Source organism: Chenopodium album, chromosome 25 (genome assembly GCF_948465745.1).
Source record: "Chenopodium album chromosome 25, dcCheAlbu1.1, whole genome shotgun sequence".
Lineage (NCBI taxonomy): Eukaryota > Viridiplantae > Streptophyta > Magnoliopsida > Caryophyllales > Amaranthaceae > Chenopodium > Chenopodium album.
Genome location: NC_137858.1, coordinates 2,336,609 through 2,355,392, shown reverse-complemented (window position 1 = coordinate 2,355,392; position 18,784 = coordinate 2,336,609). Strand labels below are relative to the sequence as shown.

The window sequence follows — 18,784 nt, the reverse complement described above, 5'->3', positions numbered from 1 at the left end:
ATTAAGTAAATATGAACAGGTCCTTAGTAGACCTGGTTATTGGGCAGTTACATCCTGCTGCACATAGCATCATTCTTCAAATTAACTAATCTCATAAAAGTTAAAACTTGCTCTCATTACCACTAACTACTTATCATTAAAACCGTCAATTTACAAAATGAAATTCATTTGGCTATAGAATCAGGAATAAGAAGAGTTCATAACAAGCATTGTAAAAAAGTAGCCATAATCGTCTTTAGAATCTATAGCAAAGAGAATTGCTTTGAGTGTATTGAGAGGCAAATTGAGAAGCGAGATGCAACACAAATGTCGGTCATTAAGTCTATATTTTGTTCGCTTTATTCCCGTCAAGTAAAAATCAAATAAATAGAGCGCACCATATCCGAGTTTACGTATTTGGTTATAATAATCGGTTAAATATTTACATAATTGTGGTAGCATGTCTGAACCTTCATTCTTTGTTCTTAATTCCAGTATTAGAAGTTAAGCAGAGATTATCGTTATCCAGAAAGAACCGCCATAAATTCAGGCGGTGGGAAACTCTTACTCAGCAGACAATAAGATAAAATGGTTTATGGAATTGCAGTACGAATGAATTTTATTGCAGCTCAGAATAATCCTCCATCAATGCCGCCTCAATTTTCTCTCTCCTCCACTAATCTTCTCTCTCGTCGCTCTGATCTCGTCTTCGTCGTCAATCCTCGAGGTTTTTCTCTTTCTCTCTCATATTTCTGTGATTTTCACTCATTTTTTTGTTGCTGAATCTGTTGTTAGATTTTGATTTTGCCGTGAAATTGTTTGTCTGCAGGTGCTAATGGTACGACTGGAAAAGAATGGAAGAAATTATTGCCATTTTTGAGGTCTCGTCTTTCTTCTGATTGCAATGTGAGTTTCTTTATTGAATTTATGGTTTCTCAATTGATATGAATTTCGACATGTTTTTTAATTCATATAAATGATAGATTTGTAGAATTTGTAAATGTTTGATGATATGTGTTAGAATTTACGATGGAATTGAAATTCGAGTTCAGTTGAAGCGAATTTTTTTCAAATATTTGTTAGCAAATTAGATTTTGATGTATTTTCCATGGAAAAGTACCTTAGTATTATGCAGTTGTGACGAATTATGAGTATTCTCGATTGTATCATGCTCCAGATTTTGCTTTTGACCTTCTGTTAGAATTTTGAGGGCAAGCTGTTAGGTGAAGTCATTGAAATTTGGGGTTCCTAACATACTTAGGCTCGTATATCAAGTACTCCCTCTGTTTGGAGTAGATTGTTGCTATGGAAATTCATACCACATTATCAACGAGGCTAATAGACGGAGGGCCTATTTCTTTCCGATTGCTTGCGTGAATGGAAGCTGTTTCATAACTTAATTTCAATGAAAAATGCTTTATGTAACCTGAAATGCTGTTGAAATTGATCATATGATATTGGATCATGCAGTTTACTAGATTATTTGGAATATCATGCATATGGCATATCCTTATACTAGTATTAACTTTGCTGGTTTCTGAAGCTACTTTCATTTTGGGCAGATATGTGAGTCTTTTACATCAGGTCCCAGCCACGCAACTGATATAACAAGAGAGGTATAACTTCGGGTTTTCTTCTTTAAAAAAATGAAATTTTGTGATCTTCTTTTTATTGTTTGCTGCAGTGATTTCATTTTTCCAGTCTTATTTGAATAGGCTATCAGGGAGGGTGCCAGTGCCATTATTGCTGTGGGTGGTGATGGAACCCTTCATGAGGTGTGTTTCCTTCTGCTCCCAAACTCTATCTAGAGCAGTTGCTTTTTGGTGTGAATGGAATGAACTTGCACTCTTGACTTATATTTGTATTGTTAGATGTGTTATGAATTTTTGCTTCACTGATTTAGAAAACCCTCCACAAACATGCTGTCATTTCCTTTAGTAAATTATATTTTAGTTCTTTCTCCACAGTTTAGATGTCACTACAAGTATTATAAGTTAGTACTACTGTATTGTTAACATAATTAAGGGGTTTTGGCTTGCAATAGGTTGTGAATGGCTTCTTTTGGCAAGGGAAACCTGTTTCAAGCCAAGGTGAACAGGCTGCTCATACAACTGCACTTGGTGTAAGAAATTACTGACTCAAGCTTGTTTTTTGCAAAAAGAGTTTCTAGTTTGTTGTTGTTGCTGCATTTTTCAGTGTGCCTTTTGTTGTGGATTTTTGCAGCTTAGTGCTGAGTTACTTGCTGTTTCTTTCTGCAGCTTATTCCCTTAGGCACAGGTTCAGATTTTGCCAGAACATATGGCTGGTTAGTTACGCTGGCATTGCTTATCTAGAATTTAGAATTTCAAATTCTCAATACATGTGAAGATATATAACCATTCCTCTATTCTTTATTGCTCAGGAAGAATGACCCTTATGAAGCTGTTGAGCGCATAGCTAAAGGTGAGCAGACAAGAATTGTTGTTTTTTTTTTTGGTCATTGTTCATGCTATCTTTACGTCGCGTGTAAAATTTCACATTCTATGCATGCTCTTGCTACACTTGCTAATGAAGTTGCTTTGAAGGATTAAAATCACGCCTGGATGTCGGTGTCATTACTGCAGAAGATAAAGAACCTCATTATTTCATAAATGTTGCTGATATACACTTGTGAGTGTGTGGTGTTATTGTGAAATTTTAATCCTTAATTTCTAAATTGACTTCCTTATTATCTTATGGTGTTTGCATCATCACAAAGCATATCTCATGATCCTTATGTTTTTGTGGGGGTGTTAGGAGTGCAAAGGCAGGTTACTATGCAGCCAGATATAAAACTTTGGGAAATCTATGTTATGTAATTGGGGCTTTGCAAGCTTTCATGGGGCACAAAAATGTAGATCTTAGGGTGAAGGTGAGCTGCAACTTCTGTCTGATCTTTTTTTATCTTGGTTACCATGTTTTTCAATGTATGTTCCTTTCTATTCAATGCTTAGATTGATGATGGTGAATGGATGAAGTACTCTCAAGTTACAGCTCTTTGCATTGGAAATGCAAAATACTTTGGTGGTGGCATGAAGATTACCCCCAATGCTGATCCTTCTAATGGAAGCCTTGAGGTGACCAAACTTTCACTTTTTTTGGATCCCCAATGGGGCAACATCATCCCTTAACATGTTTAAAGTTCCTTGTCCATTATAACGTCTTTTTGTAAGTAATGGATTGCTAGTTTATGAGAACCAACAAATCTCCAACTCCAATTGATATAGGATGATTTTAGAAATACTTTGTGACTAAGAATGGTTTGTCCTACAGAACACTTTATGATAATCTCTATGTGCAGGTTGTGGCCCTTCAGGATTTTAAGTGGTACGACTTCATTTTGAAATTGCACAAGTTGTATAATGGGACACATCTATCCGTTAGAAATGTAACATCAAGAAGGTATGTTCTCAAGTTTAGGCAACCTGATCCATTATTTAGTCTGCTTTATTGATTATCACACTTGATACACATTCAGACCAATGGATGTTGGTTTCTGTTCTTTCAGTTTTTCCCCATATAATGAATCTAGTGTGTTCTGCAATAACTAGCCTCAGTTGTGATTTAGCTTTTTTTGCTTCGAAAGTTCATTCTTCAATTATGATTATTAAAGCATGCACACCATTTTACCTCATCTTCTATACTGAAGATCTAGAAGTTTAACTTGATCCTGATTTATCCTTACATTATTTTTCTAAAATCATTGCAATGTTGACTTTGGCATCCTACAACTTTGACCATTGTAATCTTAACTTGTGTATAAGTGTATTCTAGATAAAACTGATTATTGACAACTATACATAGAATCTAAACAAACAACCTCTTACAGAATAAAGCAGAGGATGTATGCTCTTTTGGTAATGTACATAGCTTTAACTTCTTGCCTGCTCCCCATGATACATCAAATCTCATCAAACTTGGTTTCAGTGTAACAATTGGTGGTTATAATGTTCTAGCTTAGGAATACAAAACTTGTTTGCTTGACATCCCAAGACTATAGTGCATCATGCCTTGGACTGGGGTTATTGAATTTGGCATCTGGGTGCTGGACTCTGGAAAGATTTGCCGACTTCTCTGCTACTTTCAAGCTTTAATCACTGGAAGTCAATTCTATTTTTTCACTTGTAGTTTCTTAATCTACTGTTCCACTGAACATGTTGTGGTTCTTGAGTGAGACTTCCCCACATGGCCACATCTCTTGTTTGATTGCTTAAACAAGCCTCTTTCTACTTGTTGCAGTGTACGTTCTATTGAAGTGGAGCAAATTGATGATGGTGATCCCATTTATATCCAGTCTGATGGAGAACATATAGGTTTCCTTCCAAGGAAACTATGTATTTTACCCGGTGCTATCGAGATGATAACATGATATCCTAGAAATTTTAGATGCGCTTCAGCTGTACATCTTAGTGATGATGGGGAATTGCTCCGGAGCATGCCATCCATGCGATTGTTTGATCCCTAAGCTTCCATCTCCCCAGGCTTTATTGTCAGTAATTGGTTTGGAGTTTTTCGTAAGCATTTCCAAGCTGCCTGCTGTTTTTATCAGATGGTTGTTGACACATCTGCATATGCGGATGTGTGCACTTTGGCAGTTCCGTACTAACCTGATGCTGTGGAGTAGCTTAAGGCAGAGAGACTGTAGACATACTGTTGGAATTGTTCAATATCAGTTACTGCAGCTATCCAAATTATAAGCTCAGTAATTTACTAAATGAAACAATCTTATACAAGTAAAAGATTTCTCGTTTTGTTTCTCTGTTGTTGGTGTCCAGGAGTTTTTTTGTAGCCTGTGGATTAGATTGATACGGAGTATGTAACAAGTTCCAAATCAGATTCACTCTGCTTATCCCCCCCCCCCCCCCCCACCTCTTTTTTTTTTTTTTAAAAAAAATTCCATTTACTAGGTCATTGTATTTTATCTACAATTTATTCTTTTCATGGATTGTAAAAAAAAAAAATTGGGAATTAAATTGTTTAATGGCGTGTGTAACTATTTTTTCCTTTTCTTTGTATTTTGGGCTTCACTAAGGTTAATATAATGCCTTATGGTATGTTTTTCTTTTTAACTATTGATATATATTTGTCTATAGAACACAACTGTAGAAATAAAACAGCTCGATATTATGATACAATAACATGTACGGTATGTTTTTCTTTTTAATTGTTGCTACAAACTAAAAACAGCACATCTCATGTTCTACATCGTAATATCATATTCTTTTACATATGCACTATGCTTTTTTAGTTTACGTGTCCATGATTTAATTGCGCATGCTCCAATACTCCGTATTTCACTATTTGGCATGTCGTCGAAAATAATGAGTATAATTTTAAAATTTTCTTGGCCACACTTTTTTTTTTTTTTCCTGTCCCCACAGAGAGATAGAGAAAGACACAAACCTCTCTCTAGGGAGATACCCGCACACAAATGGCTTCTTTTCTTTCACATGGTTCTGCAACTCTCCACCTGAGCACAGATTACAGGTATATGACTTCTCTTAAACTTCATCAATCTTCCCCCAAAATCTACAGAATCAAGTGCTATGGACTCAATGAGGAGAATTCAGCAACAAGGAGCAACAACACTTCAGTGACAACACAGAAGGAAGATGGGAGGGAACCTGAAAATGTGGTGCTTAAGGTAGCATGGTATGCTTCTGAACTGCTTGGCATAGCTGCTTCAGTTTTCCGATCACCGCCTTCCGATGTGATTGATGAATATTCTGAGCTTCCCTGTAATGAGTCTGGAGCCATTGATCGAGCTGCTGTCGTTGCAACAATCAAAGAAGACTTTGGAAGATCTTACTTTGTCACAGGTATGCAGTCACTCAGCCATACTTATCTGGTTATGGTAGGTTATTACATCATAGTTATCCTTTACTGTATAATCTTTAACATATTCACCTTTCACCATATCAATGTAATCTTCTTTTGGAATTTATAGTCTAGGTTATAATTGGGGTTGGTTATACAGTAAAGGTTAAACTATACTCACTAATCTGATAAAATATGAAAGTAGCCAATTATATTGGGACGGATTATATTAGAATGTGGCTTATTATTTAAGAACCGAGGGAATACTATATGTGTATATAAATATGTCACAGATTAGTTACATTCTTGTCCAAAGTGTGGTCGTGTGGATGTCAACTAGTAGCTCAAATTAGAGTGATAGATGCCAGAGACTTCAGACTTGAATTCGAAATCCACCTGTACTGTATACTACGTATTTGCATTTTCCTACTACTCTGCTTGGAAAAATAAGTAAAACAAAATTGTTTTCCAAAAGTTTTTATGCTTAATTAAAATCATACTTCAGTATTTAGGTTGGCTGGTGTAACTGGTGCTTAAATTCAGGAAATCTGACTCTTGATGCGTATGAAGAGGACTGTGAATTTGCTGATCCAGCTGGTTCCTTTAAAGGGCTTAGGCGATTTAAGAGAAACTGCACTAACTTTGGTTCCCTTATCAAAAAGTCTGACATGAAACTCATGAAGTGGGAAGACTTTGAGGTAACTTTACTTGGCATTTACCACTCTCAGCATTTGGTTTTTAAAACTTTTCCTGATTAATTTGGTGCAACTGCAGGACAAGGGTATTGGACATTGGCGTTTCAGCTGTATCATGTCTTTCCCTTGGAAGCCTATCCTTTCTGGTAGGTGTTTGTTCACACATGAATCTCATGTTTATTTCAATGCCTAGGAAATGTAAGGCCCGAAAGGAGTAAGCTAACCAAGTGAAATTTTGCTTGGCTGTAAAGAGATTTGAATTCCATACTGTTGCAACCATCTTTCAAATAGAATTTCTCATTAGTTTCTGCCAATTAGAAGAAATTTGAGGTTGTCCTGGTAGAAAAATGTGTCATAAAACCGATTTCTGGCAACATGTATAAGCAGTTCATGGATTATTGGATTGTGATTATATGATCAAGTGTCAGAGTGGGTCATTGTTTATATATGTTACATTGGCTACAAGTGGAACTTTGATTGTTCAGCTATGTTTAGAGATTACAAGTTAAATTTTGATCAATGATATGCTCATTTACTCCATATTTAACATACATAATTCTCGACTTACAACTTTATGCTCTTTTTAGAAAGTTTGTATTATCTTTTAGTCATTCTAACTACACTTATAAACTATATACTTCGTATGTCTTTCCATATAAACTTCGAGGAGAATCTCACCATTGGATGATTATGGTATTGCAGCTACAGGTTATACAGAGTACTATTATGATCCAAAATCTGGTAAAGTTTGCAGGTATGTCACAACAAAATGTCCTGTTTTTTTCAATGTATATTTTCTCCTGTTTCATGTCTTGATTTCGATTTTCCTCTTGATGTGTATGCTAGGCATGTGGAGCACTGGAATGTCCCAAAAATGGCGCTGTTGAAGCAAATTTTGAAGCCAAGCAGGCAGATTACTCGTTAGATGATTTAGGGGAGCATTATGTTCTGAAATTACTTTAACCATAGGACTGAAAGCTTTGTGAATTGTGATGCTTATGGTTGTGATACTAGTAGATACAGAGAACTACAGAAGGCATTGTAGTTTTGTGAATAAAAACAGATATATTAGCATCTAAAGTCTAGTTTATACAGAAGTGATAGATTGATAATAATACCTGTATCTTTATTTTTGCTAGGATAATTTTTGTAGGTATTTTTTTCTGATGAAAGAAAGAAGTACATGAGATCAGATCCATCTAACTGGACTAGCTAAATTCGATTGAACTGGATCCCGATTTAATTTTTGTGAATCACACGAATATTGTCCGGATCTACAATGTATAAGGGTTCGAGTTTGAATTACAGAATTAGAATCATGTCCGAAAGACAAAATGTTTATATATCACCTCTAATGAAGGGCCATAAATTATAATTGAAGCTCCATACGAGTAAATAACAAGTGGTTCAATCTATAAAATGGAAGCTTAGGGGGTGGAGAATTTCTTAATTTAAACTTGTTCCCTATAGTACACACTTAATTAGACCAAAATTTCATTGGTAATCATAGATTAATTAAATACTCCGAAACTCGTCATTGAGTACTACAGTAATTGTTTTACAAAATTTGTTTATAGGTTTTCTTTGAAAAAAATAGCATAGGTTGATAATTAATTACTCAAATTAAAAATAGCTAATTAAACAATTAAGCAAACACCCGTACACACTGATCCTACATGAACGGTAAATTTCAAGACCGATGCAAAACGTTACTAGTAGTTTCCTCTTTGCAACATTTCTAAAGAAAATCGTTTGACCCGGCCAAACAACAATATTTCTAACGCAAAACGTATGTTTGGTGTTTCAAGTTTTCTCGCAAATTCTGAAATACCAATTCTAAGGTTTAAGTGTTTGACCGGCCCATATAATAATACCCGGGTCATTTCTACACTTGAGACTTGACGATTAACATCAGTATTAAGTATACCTGCTCTTCTTTCTTCATTCATCCAAAACTCTCTTCTTTCTCTCTCCAAATTCCAACAAAATCACCCATTTTTCTTCGATTCAGCCATGACGTTTCCTTATCTGGAAGCCGTTGTCGGTATGTTATCCAAGTTCTTCATTACCCAATTCAAGATTTCTATTTTCAATTGGGTTTTTGATTTTTAATCTCTGTTGTTTGTTTTGTAGCTCGTTCTGAATCGTTTAATATTATACGTGTATTCATTCTTTCTTGTTTTTATTCAATACCCAGTATTTGATTTGTTTTTATTGCAATTTCATGTAAATTACAATCTTAATTTTAATGGGGGTTTTGGGTTTAAGCTTTTGATACCTATTTTATTGGATTGGATTTGTGTTTGTCGCATTGCAGCTCAATTAATGGTGCATTGGTGTTTTATTGAGATGCTGCATGCATTCAATCGTGTGTTGAAAATACTGTTTCCAATTTGTTCATTTGGTTTGTTGTAATAATACTGTTTTAGGATGTTTAATTGTCTGTATTTGGAATTTCTGGTGAATTAAGAAAGGTGGTTTGATTATTGGGAAATATTGTTATAGTGTGGGTTGATCTTTTGCTCAAGGGAAGGTTATTGCAAGAATTAAATTGGGAGAGATTAAGATGTTTCAGATGTTTATAATCTAGATTAAGAAAAGAAGTATTTGAAGGTGAAGAAAAGTTGATTTTCTTCATGAAATAAGGACCAGGCGCTGTCGAAGGTAAAAGTGGTATCTAGCTGTTGAACTAATAGAGTTATTCCTAGGAAGTTCATATGGAGCCATCTTATATGAACATAAATGCAACCTTTAGGGTTTTGTTGTACTTTGAGGTGAATTACCAAAATAAGATTTGTTAAAATTGATATAAAGTACACGAGTCTTTTCCTTTTGACTTAAAATACTTATTTCATGAAATCTTAGCAAAGATAGGGGACTAGGGAATGTTGAGGTACACTAAACAAAGGGTTGGGATGACTATAAGCATGTAGTGAAGATGAGGATGGAATTTTCCCTTCACCCCTCTATTCCAATGACAAAATACTCCCTATATATGGTGTATTTTCGTTCCTCATTTCATGCCTTTGCGCAAGAAGCTCAACATAGGAGCGTGTGAAAGACATTGGGGCGGGAAAGAGAGTTTTTTTTTTTAGACAATCCATGCTCGAAGCATCTACTCCGAGGAAGTGTGAAATAAAGAGTCCATTATATAATTGCTTTTTTGAAAAGAAAAAAAAAATAATAAATAACAATAGAAAAGGTTCCTAGAGTGTTATATCTGTACAGGAAAAATTTTCCTGGAAAAATAATTACTTTGATTGAGAAAATAAAATAGATGAACACCTGAGAGCAATAACTTAATCATCTATTTATGTATTACAAAAAAACAAATTGATTATGAATTTTATGATATATGCATCCCTGAGGGCAAAATCTGCATTGAATATATTTTGTAAAGTGGATATTATAGTATTGACAAAATCAAGCATCAATAGTTGTTATAGTATGTTTAATTGATGATTTATCTATCTACTTTTTTAGCAGCCGCTGTAATCATCATACTGTGAAAATTGAAACTGAGGTTTATTGTGCAATTTGTCTACTTAAACAGCTTTGGTGATTTAATGTAATGGAAATTCAGAAGAACAAAAGTCTTCTCTAATGTTGTTTATGCTGTGGTCTACAGTTCAATATGTTTCTTGGTCATCTGTCTTGTTTAATATTTCTATAGATATGCCATTTTGCTTAACTACTTTCTTGACATTTTCTTGTTACTATCCAACTTCAGGTTTTATGATACTGATGTACTTCTTTGAAACCTATTTGGATTTACGTCAACATTCTGCTCACAAGTTACCGACACTCCCCAAACCTTTGGAAGGAGTGATTAGCCAAGAGAAATTTGAAAAATCCCGGGCATATAGTCTTGATAAAAGGTTCATTGCTAGTATTTTCCTTTTCGTATCATCCACTTTATTACATATGATACTGATGTATTTTTCTTTTTTCATCATTTCTTTCCCACCTGCAGATAATGACTTTTTCTTCCTTTTTGTTTTTTTAAATGCAGTGCCTTCCATTTTGTTCACGAGTTTGTAACTATAGTGTTAGATTCAGGAATTTTATACTTCGGGATACTCCCATGGTTCTGGAATGTGAGTGGCTAAATCATATACTGTTGTTTGCTAGTGAACCTGCTGTAAAATACTTCGTATAGTTTCTGACTAAGTTTTCTCTTTTTTTCTTTTTCTTTGGTCCCTCCTCTTTTTCTTGTACGCAGAAAGCGGGAGACTTTTTAGTGTATGCAGGCCTTAATGCTGAAAATGAAATATTGCATACCTTGGCTTTCTTAGCTGGTGTTATGATTTGGTCACAGGTATTTGTCAATGCTTACGGCTTACCTTATCACACTTACGCTCCGTGTTTAGAAAGTGATAAAACTCGGGTCATGTACTCATCAACTTATCCACTGTCTGGCTGAAGAATTATTGTATTTTAAACGGTCATGACTATCAATTGGTACTGCGGCTGAGCACAGGCACTCACACAACAGTTGTTGGTCCTGACCCCTGATTTTCTGCTTTAGTCTTCTCCCTATCTCATAAATTATTGTTGATGATTCTTCTGATTTATATGGGAACAGAACAGAAGTCATTTGCTTTTAACTCATTTACTTTGCCCTTTTATTTATCTTTTATTTTTATTTTTATTTTTTTTAATGAGCTACATACAGTGTAAGGCTGTCCCAAAAGATAGTTATGCAGAACATTGCTTGAATTGTGTAGAATTGTTGTGTCTTCATTCTGAAATTGTTCCTATTTTATAGAGTGTAGTTTGAGGTTATGTTTTTAATGTGAATTTTCAAAGCTTTGTTAGCATGTGATTTGGTAATTGGGTGGGAAATGATTGGCTAAATTAATACATAAAGGGTAACATGGGAGGGTTTCAAAAATTGTATATATCTTGGTTAAGGTGAGAGTCCTTTGGCACAGCCTAAAACTGATTCACAGATGCATGCTTGGTATCGTAGAATAAGATGATAAACATACTATACAACTAAAATGCCAAAACCTTATCCCAAAGGGTGATATACATAAAACTTTGTTATTTAAAATAAAATAACATTGGGAGATATCTGTTGCAAATACTTATTGACTTCTATTGCTGTTGTGTGATGCATATTTATAAATAAAACTCTTTCTTAATATTTCTGTCTATGTTTATGTGTAAATATTGAAGATATTATGGTGTATAATTTGAATGTATAGTAACTGAAGCTTACAAGCTAAGGTATATTCTAATGCAGATCACTGATTTGCCGTTTTCTCTGTACTCAACTTTTGTGATTGAAGCTCGCCATGGGTTTAATAAGGTAAATCCAATCTAACTTTTTTTTACTCGTCTGTGTATTTGGTAACTTAACATTTCTATGATTTTACATTAACCTTTCTTATTAAATTTTTTAATATTATTAATGGTGCTGTGCAGCAAACTGTATGGTTATTCTTTAAAGATATGGTGAAGAGTATAATTCTTGCAATTGTGATTGGACCTCCTATTGTGTCTGCAATGATTGTCATTGTACAGGTATTGACCGCAGCTCACTTTGCTTTTGCATGGATATTCTTTATTGCCTCTAAATTCTGTAAAGGATTCATTTTTTTTTCCAAATTGCAGAAAGGTGGCCCGTACTTGGCTATCTACCTCTGGGGATTCATGTTTGCTCTGTCTATTGTGATGATGACCCTCTATCCTGTTCTGATTGCTCCTCTTTTTAACAAGTTCACCCCGGTATGTATAATGTCACTCAGTTTCTCTGATTTTTTTAGGCAGATTATAATTTATATGCAGCCTAATTTATTTTGTGGAATGTGGTGGAAAATAGCTTCCTGAAGGAGAGCTAAGGACGAAAATTGAGGAGCTCGCCTCTTCACTAAAATTTCCTTTAAAGAAATTATTTGTAGTGGATGGATCGACCAGGTCAAGCCATAGCAATGTGAGTTCTCAGCTGTTATATTTGCATTATTTTTTTTCCTAAAGCCTAGATTACTAACTTGATTACTTTTAAATTATTATGCAACCTATGTATTGAAACATATCATGGGACCTACAACTAGTCTTTTATCTGATGCTTAATGGCAACTTTTTATTGTGGCCTGGAAGTTTTGGGTTGCTAAAGGAATAGCTATTACTATGTGGGTATGTGTGTGTGTGTAATTTTTTCAAGATTTTACTTGACGCAAAATATTCTAGTTTTTTTCATTTATGCTGCTGTTTGCTTCTTGTTGTTTTGCCTTTTTTATATTGTGTTTTGAAAATAGAAGGATCAAAGTCAAAAAGTGAGGAGAAAAGAACTTGGGTGTGGTGGTAACTGGTAAGGGTGCCTCCTCCCACACCCAAGCTCAACTCTCACCTTTTCCCCTCCCAGGCAATAAAACCTCTTCTTGTTTTTGTTGAGATCGGATCCTAGTGGCAGGGCCCAGTGTGTACCTTCAAAAAAAAAAAAAAAAAAAAAAAAAAAAAAAAAAAAAAAAAAAACTATGTGGGTATTGTGTTTTTTTTTTTAATTTTTTTTTTTTTTTTATTATTATTCTTATTTTTTTTTTATGTGGCAACCAAATTGCTGTTAAAGTAAAATTCTGTAAGCAGGATTGGTTTCGTAACTCTCTCATGACCCTAGCATTTTACTGCTCTTTTGCAGCTTAGTGCGTGATACCTGTTTGTTTACTGTGATTTTGTCATATGATGGGAATTCTGTTAAGATTTTCATTTTGTGCCCTCTTGTGTATTAGTTGATATCCTGGCTGATATGATAACATGAGCTCTTGATGCTGTTTTGGTACAAGGCATATTACAATTTACATGTCTTTTGTTCCATTTTTGTGGGTTACAAGCATCAAAATAATACATCAATAAATTGTGTTGGTGTTCTGCATGTTGGGCTATTTATTTGGTTTGTGGTTGGCCTGGAAATGGTAGGATATTTTGGGACCGGGTTCTTTCAGACTCTGCTTGATTCCTTCTGAAAAATCCTTATATGATGTACAAGGTGATTGACATGGGATTTTTTTTTTTTTTTCGATCTTGTAGTGGACTAACTTGTCCTATGCGGAGTATTTAAATCTTTTTAATGGTGAAACTTTTCCCTTGTCTAGATAATTTTAAACTGACATGGCCTTGAAAAATGATTCAGTTGTCAAGTTAGAAATATGAGACTAGGTTAATGCAGAGTTTCTTTCAGAATTGCTTGATGAAATTTGAGGATGGTATGCAATTTCATGTATATCTTCTGCTCTTAGCTTATATATTTTGGAGTTGAATATTTTAGTAGAAAGAAACCAGAATACATGCTTCCAATTTTAGTGTATAAATATGGTGCTGAACATCCAAAATCAATAAATATTTAATGCAACAGTCTAAAGAATCTCTAGAAGCCCCGCAAGATCTTGTTACACCTCGACCTCGTTATAACGCTCCAATTTAGCCAAACCACCTGTATCTTTTTTATGTGCTTGATATGCTTTTGGCAGTTACTGGAATGCAGATAGAAATATGTATTTTATCTTTTTGTTTCCTATTGATTTGCAGGCTTACATGTATGGTTTCTTCAATAACAAGCGTATTGTCCTCTACGATACACTGATTCAGCAGGTAAGCTTAGTACTGGACCTATATAATTTAATTACTGAACTATACTTGTCACCTTACCTAATATTATTCATTGGCTTTTTGTATTCCTAGTGCTCATCATATTCTCTCAAATAAACAGAACATTCTTATTTGTAGCAAGTTTTTTTTTTTTTTTTCCTTTTTTACAGGCTGCTTTAACAGATTTCTTGTGGCATTTGTGTGTGCTGTTCTAATTTAGTAAACACTAGCCCAACAGTGTCTTTATCCTTTTGGTAATGTGTCCTAGAAGTTACTGGTGAATTTACAATGCTTTTTTAAAAAAAAAAAAAAAAAAAAAGAAAATAAAAAAAAAGTGTCTTTACCTTTCAGTGATGTGTTCTAGAAGTTGCTGGTTGTCAATCTACAATGCCTTTTTTTTTTTTTGGTTCCTGTCAATTTTTTGAACAATTTTGAAATTTGCAACCCCATTATGATATTTATGGGAATTGATGTTGGATTGTTAATGGTTTCACAGTGCAAGGATGACAAGGAGGTTGTCGCAGTTATTGCACATGAACTAGGGCACTGGAAACTCAATCATACCATGTATTCTTTCATTGCTGTCCAGGTATAACTTGTCATTTTTTTGTCTGCTTTCTCTTTTGTTAATTTGGCTTAGAGTAGGCCAAAGTTTGATCTGCTCTGCTTTATTAGCTGCATAATTGAATTAAAAAAAAAAAAAAAAAAAAAAAAAAAAAAAAAAAACACGTCGGACTGACTAGATTGCACCTGCTTCACGATGTCTTCAAATTTTCCTTTTCTTTACAGAGTAATCACTAGTTCATAAAGAACAAAATCTGGAACTTGAGATGTTCAATTTTTCATATTTACCAGGTTATTCATACTCAAGCTAGTTGCTTCATATATAGGAAGTGGAACTAGCCATAGATGTTTCAGAATAAACTGTCATGTACCATTTAACATGCAGCTGAACCTTTTATCTTAGAAGTTTCTTTGTACAACATATTTTGTGCTATTCTTTACTGATAATATGATATAGCTTTCCAGAATAATAGGAGTAATATGATAGTAATGAAGCTATTGGCTCAGTGAAAACTTAGCTCAGTGACTAGGACTGTCAGTATGTTTTTAAAATCTGATGTGATGTGGGCTTTATCAAAAAGTGTTAGTTTGAAGCTATAACGATCTGGTGACATCTTGTTAGTTTTTTATGATACTTCTGTAAGAATTTTGTGAGCCTTAAAAATTTAAAGGTAATTGCCAATATTTGTTGGGACATTATTCTAATGAATGTTGAAATTCTTTATGGATAATTGATAAACATTGAACTCTTTGAATCAAAGTTATCTTGCAGTTGATAGATATCTAAAATTGATAGTTTCATGCACTACTCAGCCCAATATGTTTTCTTCTGACTGAAGTCCTCAATAATCTGATAATGGTTTTTTTTTTTTATATGTTTTAACTTATGCAGATTCTTACTTTATTGCAATTTGGAGGATATACTCTTGTGAGAAATTCGAAGGACCTGTTTGAGAGTTTTGGATTTCATGGTGTACAGCCGGTGCTCATCGGTCTAATCATCTTTCAGGTTTGGATCAATACTGATGTACCATTCATCATTTTGCTGTGGATGTCTTGTTGGGCAGACTTAGCTGTCAATGCTTCTTGAGCCTTTCTAGATTTACTATGCTGAAATAAATCTCTTCTTTGAATAGAGTTCCTTCTACCAAGTTCTTCTACCAAGTCATGCGCTATTCTGTATCTATCAAGATTAGCATGGGCATCTTTCTGCTTTATGACTTTACACAACCCACCTAATTTCTTGCTGTGTGCCTCTTTTCTGCATGCTGGATATGTATTTTCCAAATTTTAGTTTCAGTAAATTAAACTGTTTGCTTCCTGAGCATTTAGTAACACATTAAATCCTTTTTTTTTTTTTTTTTTTTTTTTTTTTGATTTCAGCACACTGTGATACCTCTCCAGCACCTTGTAAACTTTGCCCTCAATCTTGTCAGCCGATCTTTTGAATTTCAGGTGACATCTTTGACTCAATATTGTCTCTTTATAGTTCTACTAGAATCATTGGTTCATGATTTGATCAATTATTTGCTCTTGCAGGCTGATGCTTTTGCGAGGAACCTAGGATATGCAAATGAGCTGAAGGCCGGTCTTGTAAAATTGCAGGTAATGTATTCCATTTTGATTTTGTATATGTCAAATGAAGTCATGTCAGTTTATATTATATCCTCCATTTATACTACTAGTACACTGTGTTTAGCAAGTAGTTGAGTTCTTTCACCATACGAGTCTACAAGCCTTTCTCATTACATTGCTTGAGCTCTGTTCTGATTAGTTCTTGCCATTAATGCATATGATATTGTACTTGATATGTTCATGCATATCTGTGTCTAAGAGAAGTCTGGGTTTGATGGTATTAATACTTGTTTGGAAAGCGTGTTTCTGAATCTATATTTTCTGATAACAGGAGGAGAACTTGTCAGCTATGAATACAGATCCATGGTACTCAGCTTATCACTATTCTCACCCACCCCTAGTCGAAAGATTGGCAGCACTTGATAAAATCGACAAGAAAGAAGATTGATTGAATTGCAACCGAGACCAGAGAATATACTCGGGTGTATGTAGCACAACTTTTGCCACAAATTTGAACTGTTAGTCTGTATATCAGACTTCCACTAACTTAGACTTGTTTCTATGCTCCAGAAAGTTACCATTACAGGGTTTGATGGGGAATCAGGGGAAAAAAAATGTGGGGTTGTATTGGGAAATACATGTATGAATTTTGTCATAGTTCAAATTAATGGCCATAGTTCATTGTTCTTGGTGTTGTGCGGCTTCTGCTTACTTGCCCTTAATCATAGTCACTGGCTCGTTGCTCATTTGGGGCTACTTGCTCCAAATCAGCAAATGGGTAATGATATAGGCTTGGGTACACTAGCTAGTTTTACCCCGGAACAACTAAGAATTTGTTTGTCCGATTCACGTGATTAAAACAGCTATACGCTGAAGTAGTACAAGCAGTCTGAATCAAATTCTTGTTCCTTATGATGTCATGTGTAATTATTTGTTACTGATTGAGAAATAGGAAACATTATACTTGAGATTGTTGGAAAAAAAACCCTCTGAAGTCGAAGATGAAAAAAGTGATAGGAAAAATAAAGGTGACATTCTTCTCCCATGAAAGAAGGAATATAGGTAGAAAGTAATATTTGCTTAAATCATAGTTTTTCTTTGTTAAAAGAGTAAGTTGACACGTTGAACCCACTTTTAAATTTTAAAATGGTCGCATACCACATTACTTGATGCTTAATTGAATCTAATACTGTATCAAATATATGAATTCCACTTGTAAAGTTTAGCTAATTTTCTCCAAATCAAAAGAAAAAAAAATCCATCGTGGAGAAGGATTTTTTGCATTCTTTGTTAAGTTATCTTAATCACAAAGTTTGTTGTTAGAAGCCGATTTTACGAGCTTTCTATTTGGAATGAAGATTTTCGTATACGAAGTATATATCTCGAGTAGTTTTGAATGTTCGATTATGATTTCTTATCTAAAAATCGTGTACACTCTGCTCTAACTCGAATTTGAGCTACAACGGGTAAATTATAAATGAAGCCACGAAGGTAAAAATTGACATTTTTAATGGATATATTTTACGTGATTAAATGCAAGAATGATACTTGAATAGTACTCCGTATTATTATAGGAAAGTACAGTAGGAAATATATCCGAAGTATGGAGTATCAATTTGCCCAAATCTCAATAATCAGCACGCATTAAGGAAAGAAAAGAAGGGTGGGAAAGTGATTAATGCACTATTAATTACATAAAGCAAATTTTTAAGAGAGGGAAAGAGGGTTTGAATAAAAAGCAGCAATAATTTTGATAGTGGTGGTAGCTTATTCTTATTAACTTCCTATTGAAGATTAGTACACTAGTCAAAAACAAAAGATGGCATGATTACTCTTTTGTATCATATCATCTTTGATATACTCCATCATTATTTAATTTTGTCTTTTACATTGCTTTTTACTTCTTTTTTGTCCAAATTACATTTATATTTAGACAACATAATAGCTATTGAGTAAATAGGGTAATGCTATATGTAGCCCTTAGGGCTATATATATTTACTCTTGGAAATTGAATAAAATTAGGAATTCATGACAAAAACACGTGTAAATCAGTATAATTAGTGTTTACATTTTCATGATTTCTTAACTTTTTACGATTTTCAAGTGTAAATTTAATGCTTATATAATGTAATCAATGACAGTTATATGTTATCATAATTTTATTGATATTTATGTATTATAAACGGAATGATCTAGTGAGATTAATTGATTTATTATTAAAATTCATTGAATTACCACCTAACAATTCATGTGAAAGCAGGAAAATTCTCAGTCTTTGGCTCTATGCACGCTAGATTGAATTCACAATAATGATACTAAACTAAACTATCGACTTTAATTTGTCCGAGTAGAAAACATAATAGTGCAATTGCTTCCAAACCTAACAACTTGTATTAAGCAATATATTATATACAACTCATCAAAAGATTTGATTAGATTCTCAATTAATTTTGCTACTATTATCCTTAAATCATGCTTTCTACGTCAATCAGAATACATTTATCATAACAAATGTCAAATAGTTCATCTTTTCCCCTTTTTTTTT

At 34.0% G+C, this 18,784-nt stretch overlaps 3 protein-coding genes across 3 annotated transcripts; all 3 read left to right on the top strand.

Moving 5' to 3' along the window:
* The first annotated feature begins 323 nt into the window (after positions 1 to 323).
* Positions 324 to 4,986, top strand: LOC145614185 (sphingoid long-chain bases kinase 2, mitochondrial-like). Its single transcript, XM_081669198.1, has 12 exons — positions 324 to 706; positions 809 to 885; positions 1,542 to 1,595; positions 1,695 to 1,754; positions 2,024 to 2,101; positions 2,238 to 2,284; positions 2,381 to 2,421; positions 2,544 to 2,628; positions 2,755 to 2,869; positions 2,952 to 3,074; positions 3,299 to 3,399; positions 4,237 to 4,986. The coding sequence occupies exons 1-12, from the start codon at positions 568 to 570 to the stop codon at positions 4,364 to 4,366; spliced, it is 1,050 nt and encodes a 349-aa protein (XP_081525324.1). The 5' UTR covers positions 324 to 567; the 3' UTR covers positions 4,367 to 4,986.
* A 386-nt stretch (positions 4,987 to 5,372) lies between these two features.
* LOC145614184 (uncharacterized) lies at positions 5,373 to 7,601 on the top strand. The gene is made up of 5 exons (XM_081669197.1): positions 5,373 to 5,816; positions 6,358 to 6,512; positions 6,589 to 6,655; positions 7,212 to 7,263; positions 7,356 to 7,601. The coding sequence occupies exons 1-5, from the start codon at positions 5,429 to 5,431 to the stop codon at positions 7,432 to 7,434; spliced, it is 741 nt and encodes a 246-aa protein (XP_081525323.1). The 5' UTR covers positions 5,373 to 5,428; the 3' UTR covers positions 7,435 to 7,601.
* Positions 7,602 to 8,396: 795 nt separating this feature from the next.
* On the top strand, positions 8,397 to 16,926 carry LOC145614095 (CAAX prenyl protease 1 homolog). The gene is made up of 14 exons (XM_081669092.1): positions 8,397 to 8,553; positions 10,240 to 10,387; positions 10,522 to 10,606; positions 10,732 to 10,827; positions 11,758 to 11,823; positions 11,940 to 12,038; positions 12,129 to 12,242; positions 12,337 to 12,447; positions 14,040 to 14,102; positions 14,596 to 14,688; positions 15,556 to 15,672; positions 16,047 to 16,118; positions 16,203 to 16,268; positions 16,570 to 16,926. The coding sequence occupies exons 1-14, from the start codon at positions 8,523 to 8,525 to the stop codon at positions 16,684 to 16,686; spliced, it is 1,278 nt and encodes a 425-aa protein (XP_081525218.1). The 5' UTR covers positions 8,397 to 8,522; the 3' UTR covers positions 16,687 to 16,926.
* Positions 16,927 to 18,784: the final 1,858 nt, after the last annotated feature.

Coding starts and splice junctions, on each gene's coding strand:
- LOC145614185 (XM_081669198.1), top strand. CDS start 568: ATGGTTTATGGAATTGCAGTACGAATGAATTTTATTGCAGCTCAGAAT. Junction 2,870..2,951: donor ATGTAGATCTTAGGGTGAAG/GTGAGCTGCAAC, acceptor TTCAATGCTTAG/ATTGATGATGGTGAATGGAT. Junction 3,400..4,236: donor AGAAATGTAACATCAAGAAG/GTATGTTCTCAA, acceptor TACTTGTTGCAG/TGTACGTTCTATTGAAGTGG.
- LOC145614184 (XM_081669197.1), top strand. CDS start 5,429: ATGGCTTCTTTTCTTTCACATGGTTCTGCAACTCTCCACCTGAGCACA. Junction 5,817..6,357: donor AAGATCTTACTTTGTCACAG/GTATGCAGTCAC, acceptor GCTTAAATTCAG/GAAATCTGACTCTTGATGCG. Junction 7,264..7,355: donor AAATCTGGTAAAGTTTGCAG/GTATGTCACAAC, acceptor TGTGTATGCTAG/GCATGTGGAGCACTGGAATG.
- LOC145614095 (XM_081669092.1), top strand. CDS start 8,523: ATGACGTTTCCTTATCTGGAAGCCGTTGTCG. Junction 10,388..10,521: donor GCATATAGTCTTGATAAAAG/GTTCATTGCTAG, acceptor TTTTAAATGCAG/TGCCTTCCATTTTGTTCACG. Junction 12,448..14,039: donor CCAGGTCAAGCCATAGCAAT/GTGAGTTCTCAG, acceptor ATTGATTTGCAG/GCTTACATGTATGGTTTCTT.